The sequence below is a fragment of the Orcinus orca genome, chromosome 1, assembly GCF_937001465.1.
Source record: "Orcinus orca chromosome 1, mOrcOrc1.1, whole genome shotgun sequence".
Lineage (NCBI taxonomy): Eukaryota > Metazoa > Chordata > Mammalia > Artiodactyla > Delphinidae > Orcinus > Orcinus orca.
Window position 1 is genome coordinate 131,399,474 of NC_064559.1, and position 16,396 is coordinate 131,415,869.

The 16,396-nt window shown below is 34.9% G+C and overlaps 1 protein-coding gene across 9 annotated transcripts in view; it reads left to right on the top strand.

The window, feature by feature from the left end:
• The window catches only part of EVI5 (ecotropic viral integration site 5), a 206,946-nt gene that overhangs the window by 148,226 nt on the left and 42,324 nt on the right, over positions 1 to 16,396 (top strand). For all 9 annotated transcript variants that reach the window (XM_033432796.2, XM_033432822.2, XM_033432838.2 and 6 more), the window contains one exon: positions 1,105 to 1,200. In XM_033432796.2, the coding sequence (XP_033288687.2) occupies positions 1,105 to 1,200 (96 nt within the window). The remainder of the gene's footprint in view (positions 1 to 1,104; positions 1,201 to 16,396) is intronic.

A 16,396-nucleotide genomic window follows, 5' to 3' on the forward strand; every position in this document is an offset into this window, starting at 1 on the left:
GCCGCTCCGCGGCATGTGGGATCTTCCCGGACCGGGGCATACACCTGCGTCCCCTGCATCGGCAGGCGGACTCTCAACCACTGCGCCACCAGGGAAGCCCTATTTTTTTAATTTAAAAGTTTAATTATTATATTTTTACTAAATTTAGTATTTTTAAATTTTTGATATTATATTACTGTCAGGTGCTAAATTTCTCCTATGGTCACCATGATGCACATTTTTGATACTAAATGATTGCTAAATTTCTACTGAAGTTAATGAAGGAGCAAAATATTTTTGTATACCCCATTTTCCTCTGTCTTTCTTCATATTTTGTTACTTCTGGATCATTATTATTTAGCATGGATATTGTAGAATACAATTTTAGAGCTTTTCGTTTGTGAAATTTTGAAGTGGTAGAATTGATATTATGCTTTTCCTAGGAAGATTAAAATTATGATATAATCTAATTTCTATTACTCTCCTTTGTAGTGTAATGTAAATACTCATTAAAGTTCATTGCCTCAGAAAAAATGTAGTATAATGTAAATACTCATGAACTTTCATGGCCTCAGAAAAAATGTAATTTAAAAAATATTATCTAGCTATCATACTCTTAGTGTTTATATTCCCTGTTAATCTGTTGTCCTAGATACGTGTTTGAAAGTTCTCAGTAATTGTTCTTGGTTAAAAAATTAACAGCTTTCACAGTCACCAGTTTTAATTAAGTTAACTTTTAGTTGAAAAGTTTGAGTAGGGCTTCCCTGGTGGCGCAGTGATTGAGAGTCTGCCCGCCGATGCAGGGGACATGGGTTTGTGCCCCAGTGCGGGAAGATCCCACATGCCGCAGAGCGGCTGGGCCCGTGAGCCATGGCCGCTGAGCCTGCGCGTCCGGAGCCTGTGCTCCACAGCGGGAGAGGCCACTACAGTGAGATGGAATGTTACTCTATACATTTATTCTTCATTTTATACCAAGTTCAGGATATAATGGCATTTTTTCTCTCATTTAATCATGGGTTTATTTGTCACTTTCTAAATTTGAGGCATGTTACAAGTGTTTATGTTTTATTAATGGTTTGGTTTATTATATGGTTTATTTTTGGTTTGTTTTGTTTACCACCCTAGAACAAGGAAGAAGTGATGGCTGTGAGACTCCGGGAAGCAGATAGCATAGCTGCTGTGGCTGAACTACAGCAGCACATTGCTGAGCTTGAAATCCAGGTAACACATGAAAATAATAAAGTACATGTAAAAATAATGCAGTTATTTCCCCTTCCCTCTGCACCTGAATAGTGACATATGTCTTCATCCTAATGACTATGCTTCTATTTTCAACACTTATTCATTTCCAAGTCCATTTTTTTCTATTGTGGTAAAAATACACGTATTGCTGTAAAATTTACAATTTTAATGTATACAGTCTGTGACATTAAGTGCATTCTCATTGTTGTGCAGCCAATTTCCAGAACTCTTTACCTTGCAAAACTGAAACTTTGTACCCATTAAACAACTCCCCATTCCCCTCTTCCCTCAACCCCTGGAGACCACCATTGTCCTTTCTGTCTCTGAATTTGACTACTCTAAGTATCTTATATAAGGATTGATAAAATCATAGGATATTTGTCTTTCTGTGCCTGGCTTATTTCACTTAGCATAACGTCATCAAGGTTCATTTATGTTGTAATATGTGTCAGAATTTCCTTCATTTTTAAGGCTGAATAATATTCTGTTGTGGGTGCATACTACGTTTTGTTTATCCATTCATTCATTGATGAACACTTAGATTGCTTCTACCTTTTGGCTGTTGTGAATAATGCTGCTATGAATGTGAGTGTACAAATAGCTGTTTGAATCCTTGTTTTCATTTCTGTTTTCATTCATACCCAGAAGTGGAATTGCTGAATCAGGTGGTAATTCTATGTTTAATTTTCTGAGGAATTGTTATACTGTTTTCCACAGCAGCTGCACCATTTTACATTCCCACCAGCAATGCACAGGGACTAGTTTTTCCACAGCCTCACCAATACTTGTTAATTTTCTGTGTTTTTTTTTTAACACCCATCCTAATGTGTATGAAGTGGTATCTCATTGTGGTTTTGATTTGCGTTTCTCTAATGATTAATAATGTTGACCATCTTTTCATTGTGCTTATTTGCCATTATGTCTTCTTTAGAGAAATGGCAGTTCAAGTCCTTTGCCCAGTTTTTAAATGGGTTGTTGTTGAGTTGTGGAAGTTTCTTATATATTCTCAATGTCAATCCCATATCAGATATAAACAGATATTTTTGCAGATATTTCTTCTCATTCTGTGGGCTGCAGAATTTTCCTAGCACCACCCTTTTTGACTCTCTTCTTTCTTGTTGAACTTTGTTTTCAGTCTTTTTTTCCTCAGTTCTGAGTGTTTGTATTCCTCTGAGCATCCAAGTTTTTTGGCTTTTTAAAAACTACTCAGTGTACAACAATGAATTCTAATCTATCTCCATCCTAGCATGTTTCCCCTAATCAATAATCTTACACCTTTAAAAAAAATTATGAAGACAATAAACAGAAAAGTTCATAAAACAAAGCTACATTATAATATGTATAAAAACAGTATCCATGTAACCACTACTTGGGTCAAGATACAGAATATTGCCTATATTCCAGAAGTCTACCCAATCACACCCTTTTCCCTCATCCCGAATTTTATAGCAGTCACTCCTCTGCTTTTCCTTTTAGTGGTGTCATCTTTGTATGCATCTCTCATGCACACAGTTTAGTTTTTCCTATTTCTGAATTTCGTATAGAGTCATGCTGAATATTTTCATTTGTCTCTCTTCTTTCTTTGTTCAGCACTGTTTTAATGAGTCATGATTTTTATTGTTGCAACGTGTTCCATTTCATGAATATGTCACAGCGTACATATCCACTCTGATATTAGTCGTCATTTGTAAATTTCCAAATTGGGACTGTTATACACAATGCTGAGATCGTAAGCAATCTTGTACACTATACTGACTACGTGTGCACACGTTTCTGTAGCATGATGCCAGGGTGTGGAATGGCTGGGTCATAAAGCATGCAGATAGATCTTCAGTTTTATTTTCCAAAGTGTTTGTACCACTTTAACTGCCAACCACAGCCTACGAAAGTCCTGTTGTTCCACATCCTCCCCAACACTTGGTGGTGTCAGATGCTTTAATTTGTGCCAGTCTGGTGGGTATGCAATGGTATTTCATCATGGTTTTAATTTGTATTTGCTGGATTACTAATGAGGTTGGCAGTTTGGATTTCATCTTTTATAAAGTGCCTATTAAAGTCTTTTGTGTATGTCTTTTCTTTAGGATTATCTTTTTCTTATGTACGCGTAGTTCTTTCCAAGTTGATGTTATGTTTTACAGATAGCTACTCCCACTTTGTAACTTGTCATTTGTCATTGTTGTTTTTAATTTATTGTGTCTTTTGATCAGTAGACCAGTATGTTTAATGGACAGTAGAGAACTCCTCCTGGAACTTGTACAGGACCTTCAAATTCAGCACGTTTAAAATCAAATGTGTTCCTATTCCAGCCAAAATGTTTTTATTCTTTTGTATCTCAAGGCTTGTTCAGTGGTATCATCTCGTCTTGAATTATTCAGCTTAGTAGGAACTTCACTTATGCTTTTCTTAACGTTATGCCATATTTATCAAGGCTACGTATGCGAACTTTCAACTTTACTTGAGAGTACCAAATTATTTTTGCAAAGTGCTTCTGCTAGTTAACATGCCTACCAGCGTTTCACCTGCTCACCTACTCATATAGATTTGCCTTCAGATAATTCTTAATAATTCATACAGATTAAAGTACCATGTCCGACTCTTCAATTTCTTCAAAAGATAAAAGTCGTGAGTAAATCTAAAACTAAATCAAAGGTAATTTTACTCATTTCAGAAACTTTAAAAAAAATCTTTCATGGCCTTTCTATTCCCCCCTGCCACTCCCTTCATTCATCTGCCTTCGTCCCCACCTGAACGTCACAACTTCCTGTCCAGCTTCTTTTTCTCCACCCTGAGCTCTTCCACAGAGCCACCAGAATTTTCTGTCTAAAACATAAAAACCTTATCTTTTCATTATTGTCCAGACTTACATTTCTAGCCTCTTCTTTGACCATTACCACCCCATCCTCTCTCCCCACCTCCTACACACACACACACACACACACACACACACACACACACACACACACACACACCTCTTTACAAAGTCTCTATATTCTTTTAAAATTCTGTATCATTCTACATGCTATTATGTCTTCAAAAAATTGCTGTGTTTTTCTGTATCCCCTAGTCCTCTGCTTTTTAGGTATTTCTGCTTACTGAGTTCTCCATGGCTAGTTTGCCGTTAAGACATTTGATAAATGTGTTTTCAGTAAACATCTTAATGATTCAAACTTCATTCATTCATTTATTTATTATATGCAGGTTAAGATCCATAAATAGATCTTTTGTTAAAACCTGAAACTCATTTTCAATTATAAGAGTAATACATTTTAGGTTATTTTTATTCATGGAAATATCTTAGATCATTTTCAAGTTCCACTAGGGGGAGAACTCAACTTAGTCAAATATTTTTGTACTTCAGATCTCTTCAGACCAACTCTTCCAATTACTCCTGCTCTCTTGTGAATAAAACTTTTTCCCACAAACCAAATTCTTTCAAACCCTTCATTTAATAAATTACATAATTATGTAATTAGTTATTGATAAAATTAAAGCCTGCTATTTTAAGTGTAGTTATGAAAATTGTACTTTTGTGAATGTCTCATTTAGATGAGGAAATACTCATTTTTATACACACTATAGCATTCTGTAGTAGATATATTTATGAGGTTGAAGTTTATTAAATTTATTTTCAAAGATCTTTCAGTCAACTTGAAACTTTAAGGTCTGGTTTAAAGTTCATAATCACCACCCTCCCCATGTTAATCTGAGATAACTACATTTGTAATATACTTAATGTTCTTTATAATAATGCCTTTTCCACCATCTTTGGAGGATCTGTTTTATATTAGTGTCTCAGAGTGAATTTAACCTTTTTTAAAGTGTAGCAGCTTTCAGGTTTTAGCCATTTTCCTGAACTCTTTGTAAAAGTTATTGCTGAGGTTTCCTCTTTCTCAAACAGAATTACACTTCTTAATGGATTTTAGTCACTATCTACTGTAATACTTATTTAGAGCAGATCATACCCCTATAATAGAATTAAGAGGTTGAACTCCAAGGTGCCATGAAATATTAAAAAATATGATATCATGTATATCATTTTAATATTTTTTGACAATTCAGTGTTATCATTATGAACTTCAAATACTGTATAATCTCACTTCATTCAGATCTCTATTGTTTTCTTACATAAAGCTCCTTTGGCCAAACTTCTATCTAAAATAATATTCATATCCTAATCACTGTACTCTTATGCTGCTTTATATTTCTTCAAAACAGTTATTTCTTGCCATAAATTATACATGTTTGTTGTTATTGTCCACATCCCCCCACAAGAATGGAAGCTCCGTAAGAGAGGAATTTTTGCCTGTTTTATTCAGTTGCTGTATTTCTCAGCGTTGGTATATAATGCTTAGTATATAGCCATCATTCAAATATTTGTATTTGAAGAAATTAATATAATAATTTGCTCATCTGTTGTTTTTACAATAAGTGATTTTTAATGTATGTAATTTCAGCATTCAATTTTTTTTTTTTTTTTTTTTTTGCGGTACGCGGGCCTCTCACTGCTGTGGCCTCTCCCGTTGCGGAGCACAGGCTCCGGACATGCAGGCTCAGCGGCCATGGCTCACGGGCCCAGCCGCTCTGCGGCATGTGGGATCTTCCTGGACTGGGGCATGAACCCGTGTCCCCTGCATCGGCAGGCGGACTCTCAACCACTGAGCCACCAGGGAAGCCCCAAATTTTTTTAATTCAGAGATTATCACTGTATTCACACATGCATCAATTTGCATTTTTTTTTATCATTAGGTCACTACTGGCTATGAAGGATAAAATGAATTCAGACTCTGCCTAAGTGCATTTATCATTATACAGAAGGAATGATTGAGTCTGGGTCCCTTCTTTGCAATATCATTGAGTAGAATTTAAACCTCTGAAAATTTATGTACATTTATTGGTGTTAATGGCTTTAATTACCTGTGAGAGGATGCCAATTGTTGTCTTTTAAAGGAGAATTTTTTTTCTTCCTACCTGTACATATACTTTACAAGCTAATTGAATGGCTCAGGCTAAGTGGAATTTCTATAAGTAGCCTGCAAAAATAAATATGACATACCCTGATCAGAATAGAAAGAGTCAATAAATTTAATTATTATTGGGAGCAAGAGGATTTTAGAATCCTAAATAACTCTGTGGTGACAACTTTTATCTTTCTGTTTTCTTATAATTGCTAGAGATTTTGTTGATTGGTTGAGAGTAGATTTTGAAGACAAACTACTTATTAGCTGTCTTGTCTGACAAGTTATTTAACCTGATTTTCAATTTACTCGTTCAAAACTAAGGGTCCTAAAGTTATCTGCTTTAGAGTTGGTATTAAATGAGAAAGCATGTGTCAAGTGTTCTTTCCTCCCTAACTAGTTTCCAGCAAATCAGTTTATCAATGACCTTTTATAAAAGATCACACTCAGCATTGTAAGGGCTTCCAAAAATTACAACCAGAATGGAAAGTGCAGAAAGTCTTTTGAGTTCCCTTCAAGATAGTGTTTACCCACCCCAGATAATGAATTTATCCCTTTCCAAGAATTAGATATAGCTGCAAATTAAGAATTGTTTTGGCTGGTTTTTTTTTTGATTGAACTTGTTTCTGTCCAGTGTAGGCCCTGTTTAACTTACTCTTCATTTTTTATGTATTTACCATGTTTTACCATATTATCTGTAACTTTATTTCTTCCAGAATACTAATAATTAAAGTATTAATAGCTAGCATCATTGAATACTTAAAACATGCCAGGCAGTACTATTAGCCATTTAAATATATTCACTTATTTAATCTTTACATATGACATTATTGTTAGTATCCTCATTTTATAGTGGAGGAAACTGAAGCATAAAGAAGATTTTTAAATGAGATTTTGTTGTATGTTTAAGAACCCACTCTAACTTAAATTCTTTCCAGGATTAAAATGAAATTTTTTTTCTTTAGTATTACAGGTACTGTCATGTTAGTTATATGGATTTTCTTGGTAGATCAACTGCCTCCTATAACTTTGTTACTACTGGTTCCCTTTTCCTCACTTAAATCTTTCAGTAGCTTCCCATGGCTTTCGGGACACAGTTCAAATTTTGGCTGTACTCACGAGCCCCTTCCTGCTCTGATTCTTGCCTCCCTTTCTAGCTTCATTTCCCGCTTTTTCCAGCATATACCTGTGCTTGAGCCATAATAAACTAGTTAAGAACTCTTTAAATATGTCATAGAGATTCACTCTGTTTTTCTTCTCTCCTCCTTTGATCTTGCTTATCATTTCAAAGGTCAGATTAAGTTTGACATGCTGTGATCAGCCTTCCCTGATGATGCCAATCCAGCCAATTTTGTTGTGTCTCTGCTGTTTAACCCTCTCTGTTATAGATCTCTCTTATACCGTCTCACATTATTTTAATCATTCTCATTTAAAAGCCTAGATGTGAAGAACAGATTAAATTATTAATTTAAATGGGGTGTTAGTTTCAATTCAACAGATACTTATGGGGTACCTACTATGTGCTAGTCACTACTCTACATACTTTATAAGAATTAGTGAACAAAACACATGAAAAGTCCCTTTCCTCATCAAGCTTAATGGTAGAGGAAGAAGTAGGATGAACAAAATAAATGAATCGTATAGTGTGTAATTTAGAAGATGATGAGTACAATGGAGAGAAAAATGTAGGAAAAGGAGAGGGTTGGGGTATTGAGCGTAGGGTACCATTGCTATTTTAAATAATGTGGTCAGGCAAGCTCGCTAGAAGGGGATAGTTAAACAAAGATTCATGCAGATTTGTGGTAGAACTACCCTGATAAGGGAATAGTAAGGACAAAGGGCCTAAAGCCAGGGGCATCTCTGAGACCCTGAGTGGAGTAAGAGAGGAAGTTAGAGGAAGTATGAGAGGTAAATAGGGCAGATTACATAGGGCCTAAAAACTTTGGCCCTTCTCTGAGTAAGGTAGAAAGTCATGGGAGGGTTTTGAGCATAGGAGTCATCAGTTAGATGACATTTAAACCTATTAAAAGGATTCATTTGAACTTGATTCAGAAAAAAATGCTTGTAGGAATTCATAGTATTTAGATGGGAGGAAATGGTGGTTAAAAATTGTTTCCTCCTCCTCTTAGTGGAATTTTCCACCTTTATTCTATTGATCCAAATGTTATTTATTAGTTGAGGACTTTATTTTTATGTTAATGCTAAATCACACTTTCTCCATTTTCCAAGTGGTGGAACAAAACACAGAAAAGTTAATTTTTGCTTAGTTAATTGAGGAAAATAGATGAAAATTGAACCCAAGCCTTGTGATATTTAACCTGGAATTGAGTTTGTGTTTTGATTTTTATAAAGATAAACATATTAATTTGTCATAACCATATTAAAAGCTTCTGTGGGCTGAGCACATCTATAAAGTTAATGCTGCTTTGTTATAAATAATGAAAAGTTTTGAGTTTAAAACAGTTTAGTTCTACGCAAATCCAACTTTGTGTTCTTTTCCTGGTACCCAGTAACATTTACCCATTTTCATTACTTTGCCCAACAGATAACCTCTAGGGATGCCTCAGATGGGCAATACCCCAACCGCTCTTGGCTTAAGAAACACCCACTCAAAATTCTGTTCTGACATAAAATGAGGGAGTTAGATTTAAATCAGTGTGCCCAGCTCAGTATGCAGTTTTGACAGAGATAGAGAGGAAGTGATAAAAATCTTTACCATTTAACAAAAAAAATTTTAATAATGTAAAATTACAATGACATTACTAAAGGATGGAGTTTAGCATGAAGCTTTGTGATCAGTTGGTGCTTTCTAATTTCCTGAGCTCATTTGTTAATAGTTTCACAGCAGGTGGTAGTTTATATGCCACCTCTTGACTAACAAACTTCTTTTTGGAGGACTTTTTTTTCCCCCTTTAAGTACAGTGGTTTCTGTTTTGAGCAACTTGTTTAAACATTAAAATATTTTTCATTTTTCTTTAATGATTTTTCTCAAAATTTTAAGCATTTTTAAATTAGAAAAATAACTTCTATAATCTTATCTAGTCTTAATGCTGATTCTCAACAAAGGGAGTTAGGTATACAGAATATTTTACTCAGCTTGCTCTCTGGTCATTAGGTATTAAAAACTTTAAAAAAAATTTTTTTTTTTTTTAACTGAAGTGCTCAGAGATGATTCTCTGATCTCCAACTTTAGTATGCAGTTAAATATAAAGAGACTAAGTATCTAGAGGTTTTTAAATTTGCTATATCTAGGAATGAAGGATATCATTCACTTACTCAAGACCAGTTCATAATAGTATCTAAAGAATTAGTGAAGATAGTTTAGACCCTTAAAGTACCATGCTACCAGTGATCATCTTGGTGTTATTAAAATTAGTTTAGAGAATTCCCTGGCGGTCCAGTGGTGAGGACTTGGCACTTTCACTGCTATGGCCCGGGTTCAGTCCCTTGTAGGGGAACTAAGATCCCTCAATCCATGTGGCGTGGCCAAAAACTTTTTAAAATAAAAATTAGTTTATGTACACCTAGCACACAGATCTTGGTTTCTAATACCATTCTCCAATAACAGAAACCAAGGTTCCTGAGAGAAATAGCTGATTCCAGGACTAGAACAGGAAATACACAAGATGAGCCTGGAGTATCTTGTAGTGTCAGAAAGTAAGGAAGTGTTCCAAAACAAAACAAAACGAAACCCTGCATTAACAGGAATATGTTAAAGGGACAGAGAGGAGCCAACTGAAAAAGCTCCCAGTGGCCAAAGGTGGAACAATATTTAAAATAGGAAAAAATAATTAACATAGTAGTGGATTATAATTCAAGGTATAAAATAAATATCCATGGATCCATACTGATATCAATAATGATTGAATAAATTAATAAATGAAGAGGAAGAGAGAAATCTCTATGCAGAAGAATTCCAAATAACTTTTGTAGATACTCTGCCTTCAGAAGGGAAGCATAAATTTCTATTCTTTTAAGTGTAGCCTGTGCACAGTGACTTCCTTCCAAGGGGTCCAGTATGGAAAGGGTAAGGGAAAAAAGTAACTTTTTTGGAGAAACCTGACAAACACTACCTCACCCAGATGATCAAATCAGCATCAACAGTTGTAAATCACACTGCTAGTAATATACTCTTGATAGGATGTGACAAAATGGCACTTTACCTTTGTGGTCTTCCAGTGGCCCATAATCACATTCTTACTATGAGAAGAATATCAGACAAATTTCAATAGTAGGGCATCTGGCAAAACACCTGACCAGTACTCCTGTAAGCTGTCAGGGTCATCAAAAACATAGAAAGTCTGAGAAACTGTCCCAGCCAAGAGGAACGTAAGGAGACATGACAACTAAATGTAATGTGGTATCCTGCATAGGATCCTAGAACAGAAAAAGAACATTGGGTTTAAAAAAAAAAAAACAAACCCTAAGAAAATCTGAATAAACTTTGGACTTTAGTTAGTAACAATGTATCGATATTAGTTCATTAATTGTAACAACATGGAAGATATTATTAACAGGGGAAACAGTGCAAGGGAGTATATAGTACTCTTATCCTCTCAATTTTTCTGTAAATCTAAAACTGTTTGAGAAAACGTCTGTTATAAAAAATAGTTTATGGGAATTTCCTGGCGGCTCAGTGGCTAGGACTCCACACTTTCACTGCCAGGGGCCTGGGTTCAATCCCTGGTCGAGGAACTAAGATTCCACAAACTGTGTGGTGTGGCCAAAAAAAAAAACAACAAAATTTTTTTAAAAATTAAAAAATAGTTTATATAATTCCATGGTTTTTAGGAACCCCTGGAATTAGATAGAATTTTAAGTATTGGTCACAAAATTTGATCTGTTTTTAATTAAACTGATTTATAAGAAATATTTTCTAGCTTTTGGACCTTGTACAAATGCTGATTTTTCATGTGTGTATTTAGCTGATCCTGTAAGAAATATCACTTTAACTATGTGTGGGATGTATTTCTCTTCTGAAATGGAATTAAATCAGTCTTAGTAGTGAGAAAAAATTTTGATTTATTTCCTCCCTTCCATACTTTTCAACTTACCTTATTATTTCTTTAAAGTATTTATATGTACTTTTTTCTAGTTACTAAAACATAAAGAATAGTCAAACCTTTTTGTCTGTGACTTGAAATTACAGGAAACTGTTTTAGAAACTTACCAATAGTACGTGATATGAGTATGATTTGGTTTTAGATGTTTCAAATGAGTCACCTTTAAGTCATGGAGAGGCTACCATTTACCACATTTACTATTCTGATTAATTTTTCTTAAGGCAAAGTACAAATCAGTAAAAACTTACTAAAGCTTAGTGATTGCTATTGATGTTTCAGTAAGGTTATGTTGATTAATCGCGGTGATTGCTTATCGACTGTCACAGACTTACTCAAATCATTGTGTTTTCTGCTACTATCGTCATCTCACATGCAGTTATAATTTGGTTAATATAGCTTGCTTTAATTGAAAATATCAAATTAGAACTTAGAAATTGTGCTCCTGCTGCTGCAAGTTAATATGGTTGCCTCTGTGACCGTTGAACATAGTTTCATAATATAGCCTTGAAAAAAAGCATTATTTAACCTTTAAAATAGTCAAGATAATGCCTTTTAATGGTCTCTAAAATAGTTAAACTTTTACAAAGGAGAGAGAGAGCTTGTATATATCTTTCTGTAGCATAATCTCTCTTTTCGTTACATTTTCTCATCTGTGGGTGTAATTTAAAATATTTTTTTAATGTAAGCTTTACACTTGCATTTGAGACTAAGCAACCTGCATTGTGTCATGACCCTTCCAATACCACAAACCTTCTGTAATACTACTCCCAGCGAAAAACCCACATCCTATGTATAACCTTAGATTTATTTTGAAATCTCTATGAAGAGCGCACAGAGAGATTACTAATTGTTTCTGTTATTTCCTTTAAGGGTGTGATGTCTATTTGTAAACCATGTTTTAAGTTTTACTTTGTCAGGCTTAAAATGTTAAAATATATTAAGTACTGATTTCCTATTCTAAAGTTACTATATAAAAGTTTAATAACTAACGATAAGTTTCAGTTCAGAATTGGGTGGTATGTTAGACATCTGTAGGGTGTTCAAGAAAGGAGAAAGCAATGGTACTTGCAGTAGCCAATATTTCTAATACCACTGGCCAGCACAGTACTAGTAAACAATTGCAAATTTTAACAATAAGCAACTTTTTTTCCCATTTTATTCCTGTTCTTTTATTATTTCCTTTTGTCTGTTTTAGCTTTGGTGTGTGTTCTTTATGTAACTTCTTAAGATGGGTGCATAAATCTAACATTATTATTTAAAAACAAGGATAACTACTGATTATTAGGAGAATGGTTAAACCATAGTAGATCCATATTTGGAAAAGTCTGTATCTTTAAGAAAGAATAAAGAAAGATCTGCAAGACATAATAATGAGAAATATTATAGAATGTAGTGATAATTCCATTTGTGTATGTTAAAAAGTATATGTGTGTGTGTATTTGTTTAAGTAGATTGGGATGTCTGCTGTGATACCTATCAAAGCTCCCTCTGGGGAGCATAAAGGGCTTGGTGCAAAAGAGAGGGAAACTTCAGTTTTTATACCATATGAATTTATATGATTACCATTATAATTTTTTAATGTACATACATTAAAATAACCTGAGGTAACCATTGCTAGAATGGAAATAAGAATCATTGGAAAACAGCAATGTAGAAAACTTGGTCAACCTAGCAAAAATGCCACCCTCCTTCTCTGGCCTTAAAGTCTTTGAGTTGTCTGGCTCCTGCCTACTTCTCTGACTGCATCGTAAACCACACTCCCCTTCATGTCATGCTCTAGCAACACCAACTTTATTTTTGTTTCTAGAACCAAAGCTCATTCATTCCTACAGGCTTTTGCTCTTGCTCTTGCTCTTCCCTGCATTTGGAATGCTATGCTCCTTGATCTTCCCATGGCTCGTTCCTTTTCATCATTTATATCTCAACTTAAAAGTCACCAACTCGGGCTTCCCTGGTGGCGCAGTGGTTGAGAGTCCGCCTGCCGATGCAGGGGACACGGGTTCGTGCCCCGGTCTGGGAAGATCCCATGTGCCGCGGAGCGGTTGGGCCCGTGAGCCACGGCTGCTGAGCCTTGCGCGTCCAGAGCCTGTGCTCCGCAATGGGAGAGGCCACAACAGTGAGAGGCCCGCGTACCGCAAAAAAAAAAAAAAAAAAGTCACCAACTCATAGAGATTTTCCCTGACCACCTTTATAAAGTAGGACCCTAATGCCGTAACTCTCTATTTCATCATTGTGTTTCATATTATTTGTAGTTCTTATTAGTGTCTGAAATTACCTTCACTTTAAAAATCAACTCACACCCACATGTAATATATTAGAACCTGGTTTGTCTTACATACTGCTGTATGCCTTGTGCCTGGCATGTAACAGGCGATCAAAAAATAATTGTTGAATGAATCTTAGGCGGCAGCCATGTACATGAGAATTTAATATTATTATGCCATAAGAACAGGTAGGTTCAAAGTACCTTTTTTTTATTGAAGTATAGTTGATGTACAATATTACATAAATATCAGGTGTAAAGATTCATTTGTTTAAATGCTGCCCCAGAGGTGGACTGAAACTGATCCCGTAATTTCCTACCTCAACTGTCTAACAAAATAGTAAATTTTTTTTTTAAAGGCAAATACTTTCCCACTAAAAGCAGCCTGAGAGGAAAAGGATCTTACCCTAATGCAATAAACTTTAAAAGTGACAGTTAAGGAAAGAAATAAACTATTTAAGAGCAGAGAGGCCTAGCAGGGCTTGGCTTCTAACCTCAATTATCTCCCTCTCTCCTATGTCACCACGCTGTATATATAGGTAAGTCAGCAAAACCCCCGGAAGATTCAGTCATATCCCAAATGTGGAGAGAAGGAAAATGAGTATGTCTGACTGAGAAGTTGTAGAAACTTCTAGAAGGAACAACCCAGTGAAGGAGATTAGAAAGTGAACATCTGAATCTTAATTAAAGTGAAGGCCCTGGGACAACACACTCTATTTGGGAAATGATCTGAATCCTAAAACCCAGGTTTTGGCATGTATGCCCCCAGTTAGGTAATACAAAATATCTAACAGAATCTCAGAAGAATAAAGAGTGCCCCTGTTTAGCCAGGTTCTTCTTTTCCCCATGCTGTCCCTCAGGCCTTAGAAATATGGGAACAAACTTGAGCTTGGAGGGCACAGAAAATAGATTTTAAATATGATGGAAAGAGAGTTAATAAGTAACTCATATCATTAGAGCATTTAGAATATCTAGACAGTCACCTAGCCATGAGCATGATGAGAAGAAATGGCACAACAACTTGGTTTCTATTATTATAGCAGAGAAAAGAGAAAGAAATACTATTCAGAAACATCCCAACCAAGAAGAAAGGTAATTCAAGGGTAAGAGGAATTACAATTACTTCATACTATAAAACAACTAAACGTGAATTTAGTAAAATTAAGAAATCAAAAGATAAGATAATTAAAAAGTGCACTGAGGTAAGAAGGAGGGGATTGTACCACTAAGGGAATAAATTGAAGCCCAATACACCATTGCAGAAACCACAAAAGAATAGCCTATTCAATGGACAATGCTGAAAATTGGAATATTGGCATAGAAGAAAAGCTTGAGATAATAATCACAATGAATATAGAGGTTAAGAATGAAAAACAAGTATATTAGCTAATGCTTATGGATGACAGACAGATAATCTAACACTAAGAATAATTGGTATCCCACAACAAATAGAAGGAAGATATATTCAAAAATAAGCAAGAAGGGGTCCTTGAAATTAATGAAGACGCAAATTAAAAGAAAACCTTGTGTTCTAGGAAAATTTGACACAGAATGCTCCTTAAACACTTAGAGCAAATTACCTACAAAGTTGTATGGGAAGATTAAGACTTGTCCTCCAGATTTCTCACAGCATATTCAATGCCAGAAATCAGCAGAGCAATGGCTATGCTGCACTCTCCAATATGATAGCCACTAGCCAGCCAATGTGGTCATAGCCTCATTTTGCACAGTAGCTCCTAGCTAACATATTAGACAGTGCAGATGGAGAACATTTCCATCACCACAGAAAGTTGTCTTAGTACTAGTCTACAACATTCTGAGTTTGGCTGACCCAAAAATGTTATAGCTAAACAATGTGTCATCCAGATATTTTGAAGAAATAGATTGTTATTTTCCAGTGTGAAAAGATTGCTAGGATACTATTCTCATAATCTTGAAAAAATTACTGGATAGTGAAATCCAGCTTAAAACAAGTCAAAATAAAGAACTATGAAATGTGGGCACTATTTGAAAAGATGGGTGGTAAATGTTGAATCTGTTTAAATACGGAACTAATACTAAACAAATATGGGAATAATGATTACAGGTGAGAGAGTTTTTTTTAAATAAACTTTGACAGTGTAAAAATAACAGCTAACAAAAATCTGGAAGTGGAGGGAGAGGGGATATGAAGGCAGGTATAAATGCACTCATATCCCAGCAAGATAGTCAATCAATACCACATACATTTAAAGCATGTAATAAAAATGCAGACTTCTAACATCTTAATGTTTTTTTGTTATCCCTTAAATGTAGAGGTTTTTTTTTAAAAAAAGGAAATTACCTCTCATATTGAAGAAACACTTGGCATTCACTGTACTTTCTTTTCCTATTAATTTTAGCTAATATTTAATGTTTAATTTTCATTTTTGCATTTTTACCACCGTCCAAGTTGCTTAAGGCAAACATATATAATTTTACAGAAACAGTTATTTTTATTAAAAAAAAATCTGGCTGCATGTATTCCAAGATGTTAACATTGATCAATTCTGAGGAGTATGAATAGAAATGATTGTTACTCTCTTTATGTTTTTTTTTCAATTAAAATATTTTTCCTGTTTTTTTCTACTGTATTAATCACAGCCAGGCCAGACCACCTCATTGAAATAGTTGAGAAAGGAAATTAATTTTATATATGAGTTACTAATTTGAAATTTATAAAGTATTATTGATATTATCTTTACATGGGCTGTCTTTGATTTATCTTTTTGTTTGTTTGTTTTGTTTTGTTTTTCCGCTGAGCTGCACAGCATGCAGGATCTTAGTTCCCCAACCCATACCCCCTGCAATGGAAGGCGAATTCTTAACCACTGGACCTCCAGGGAAGTCCCCCTATCAAGTTTTAATACTCTTAA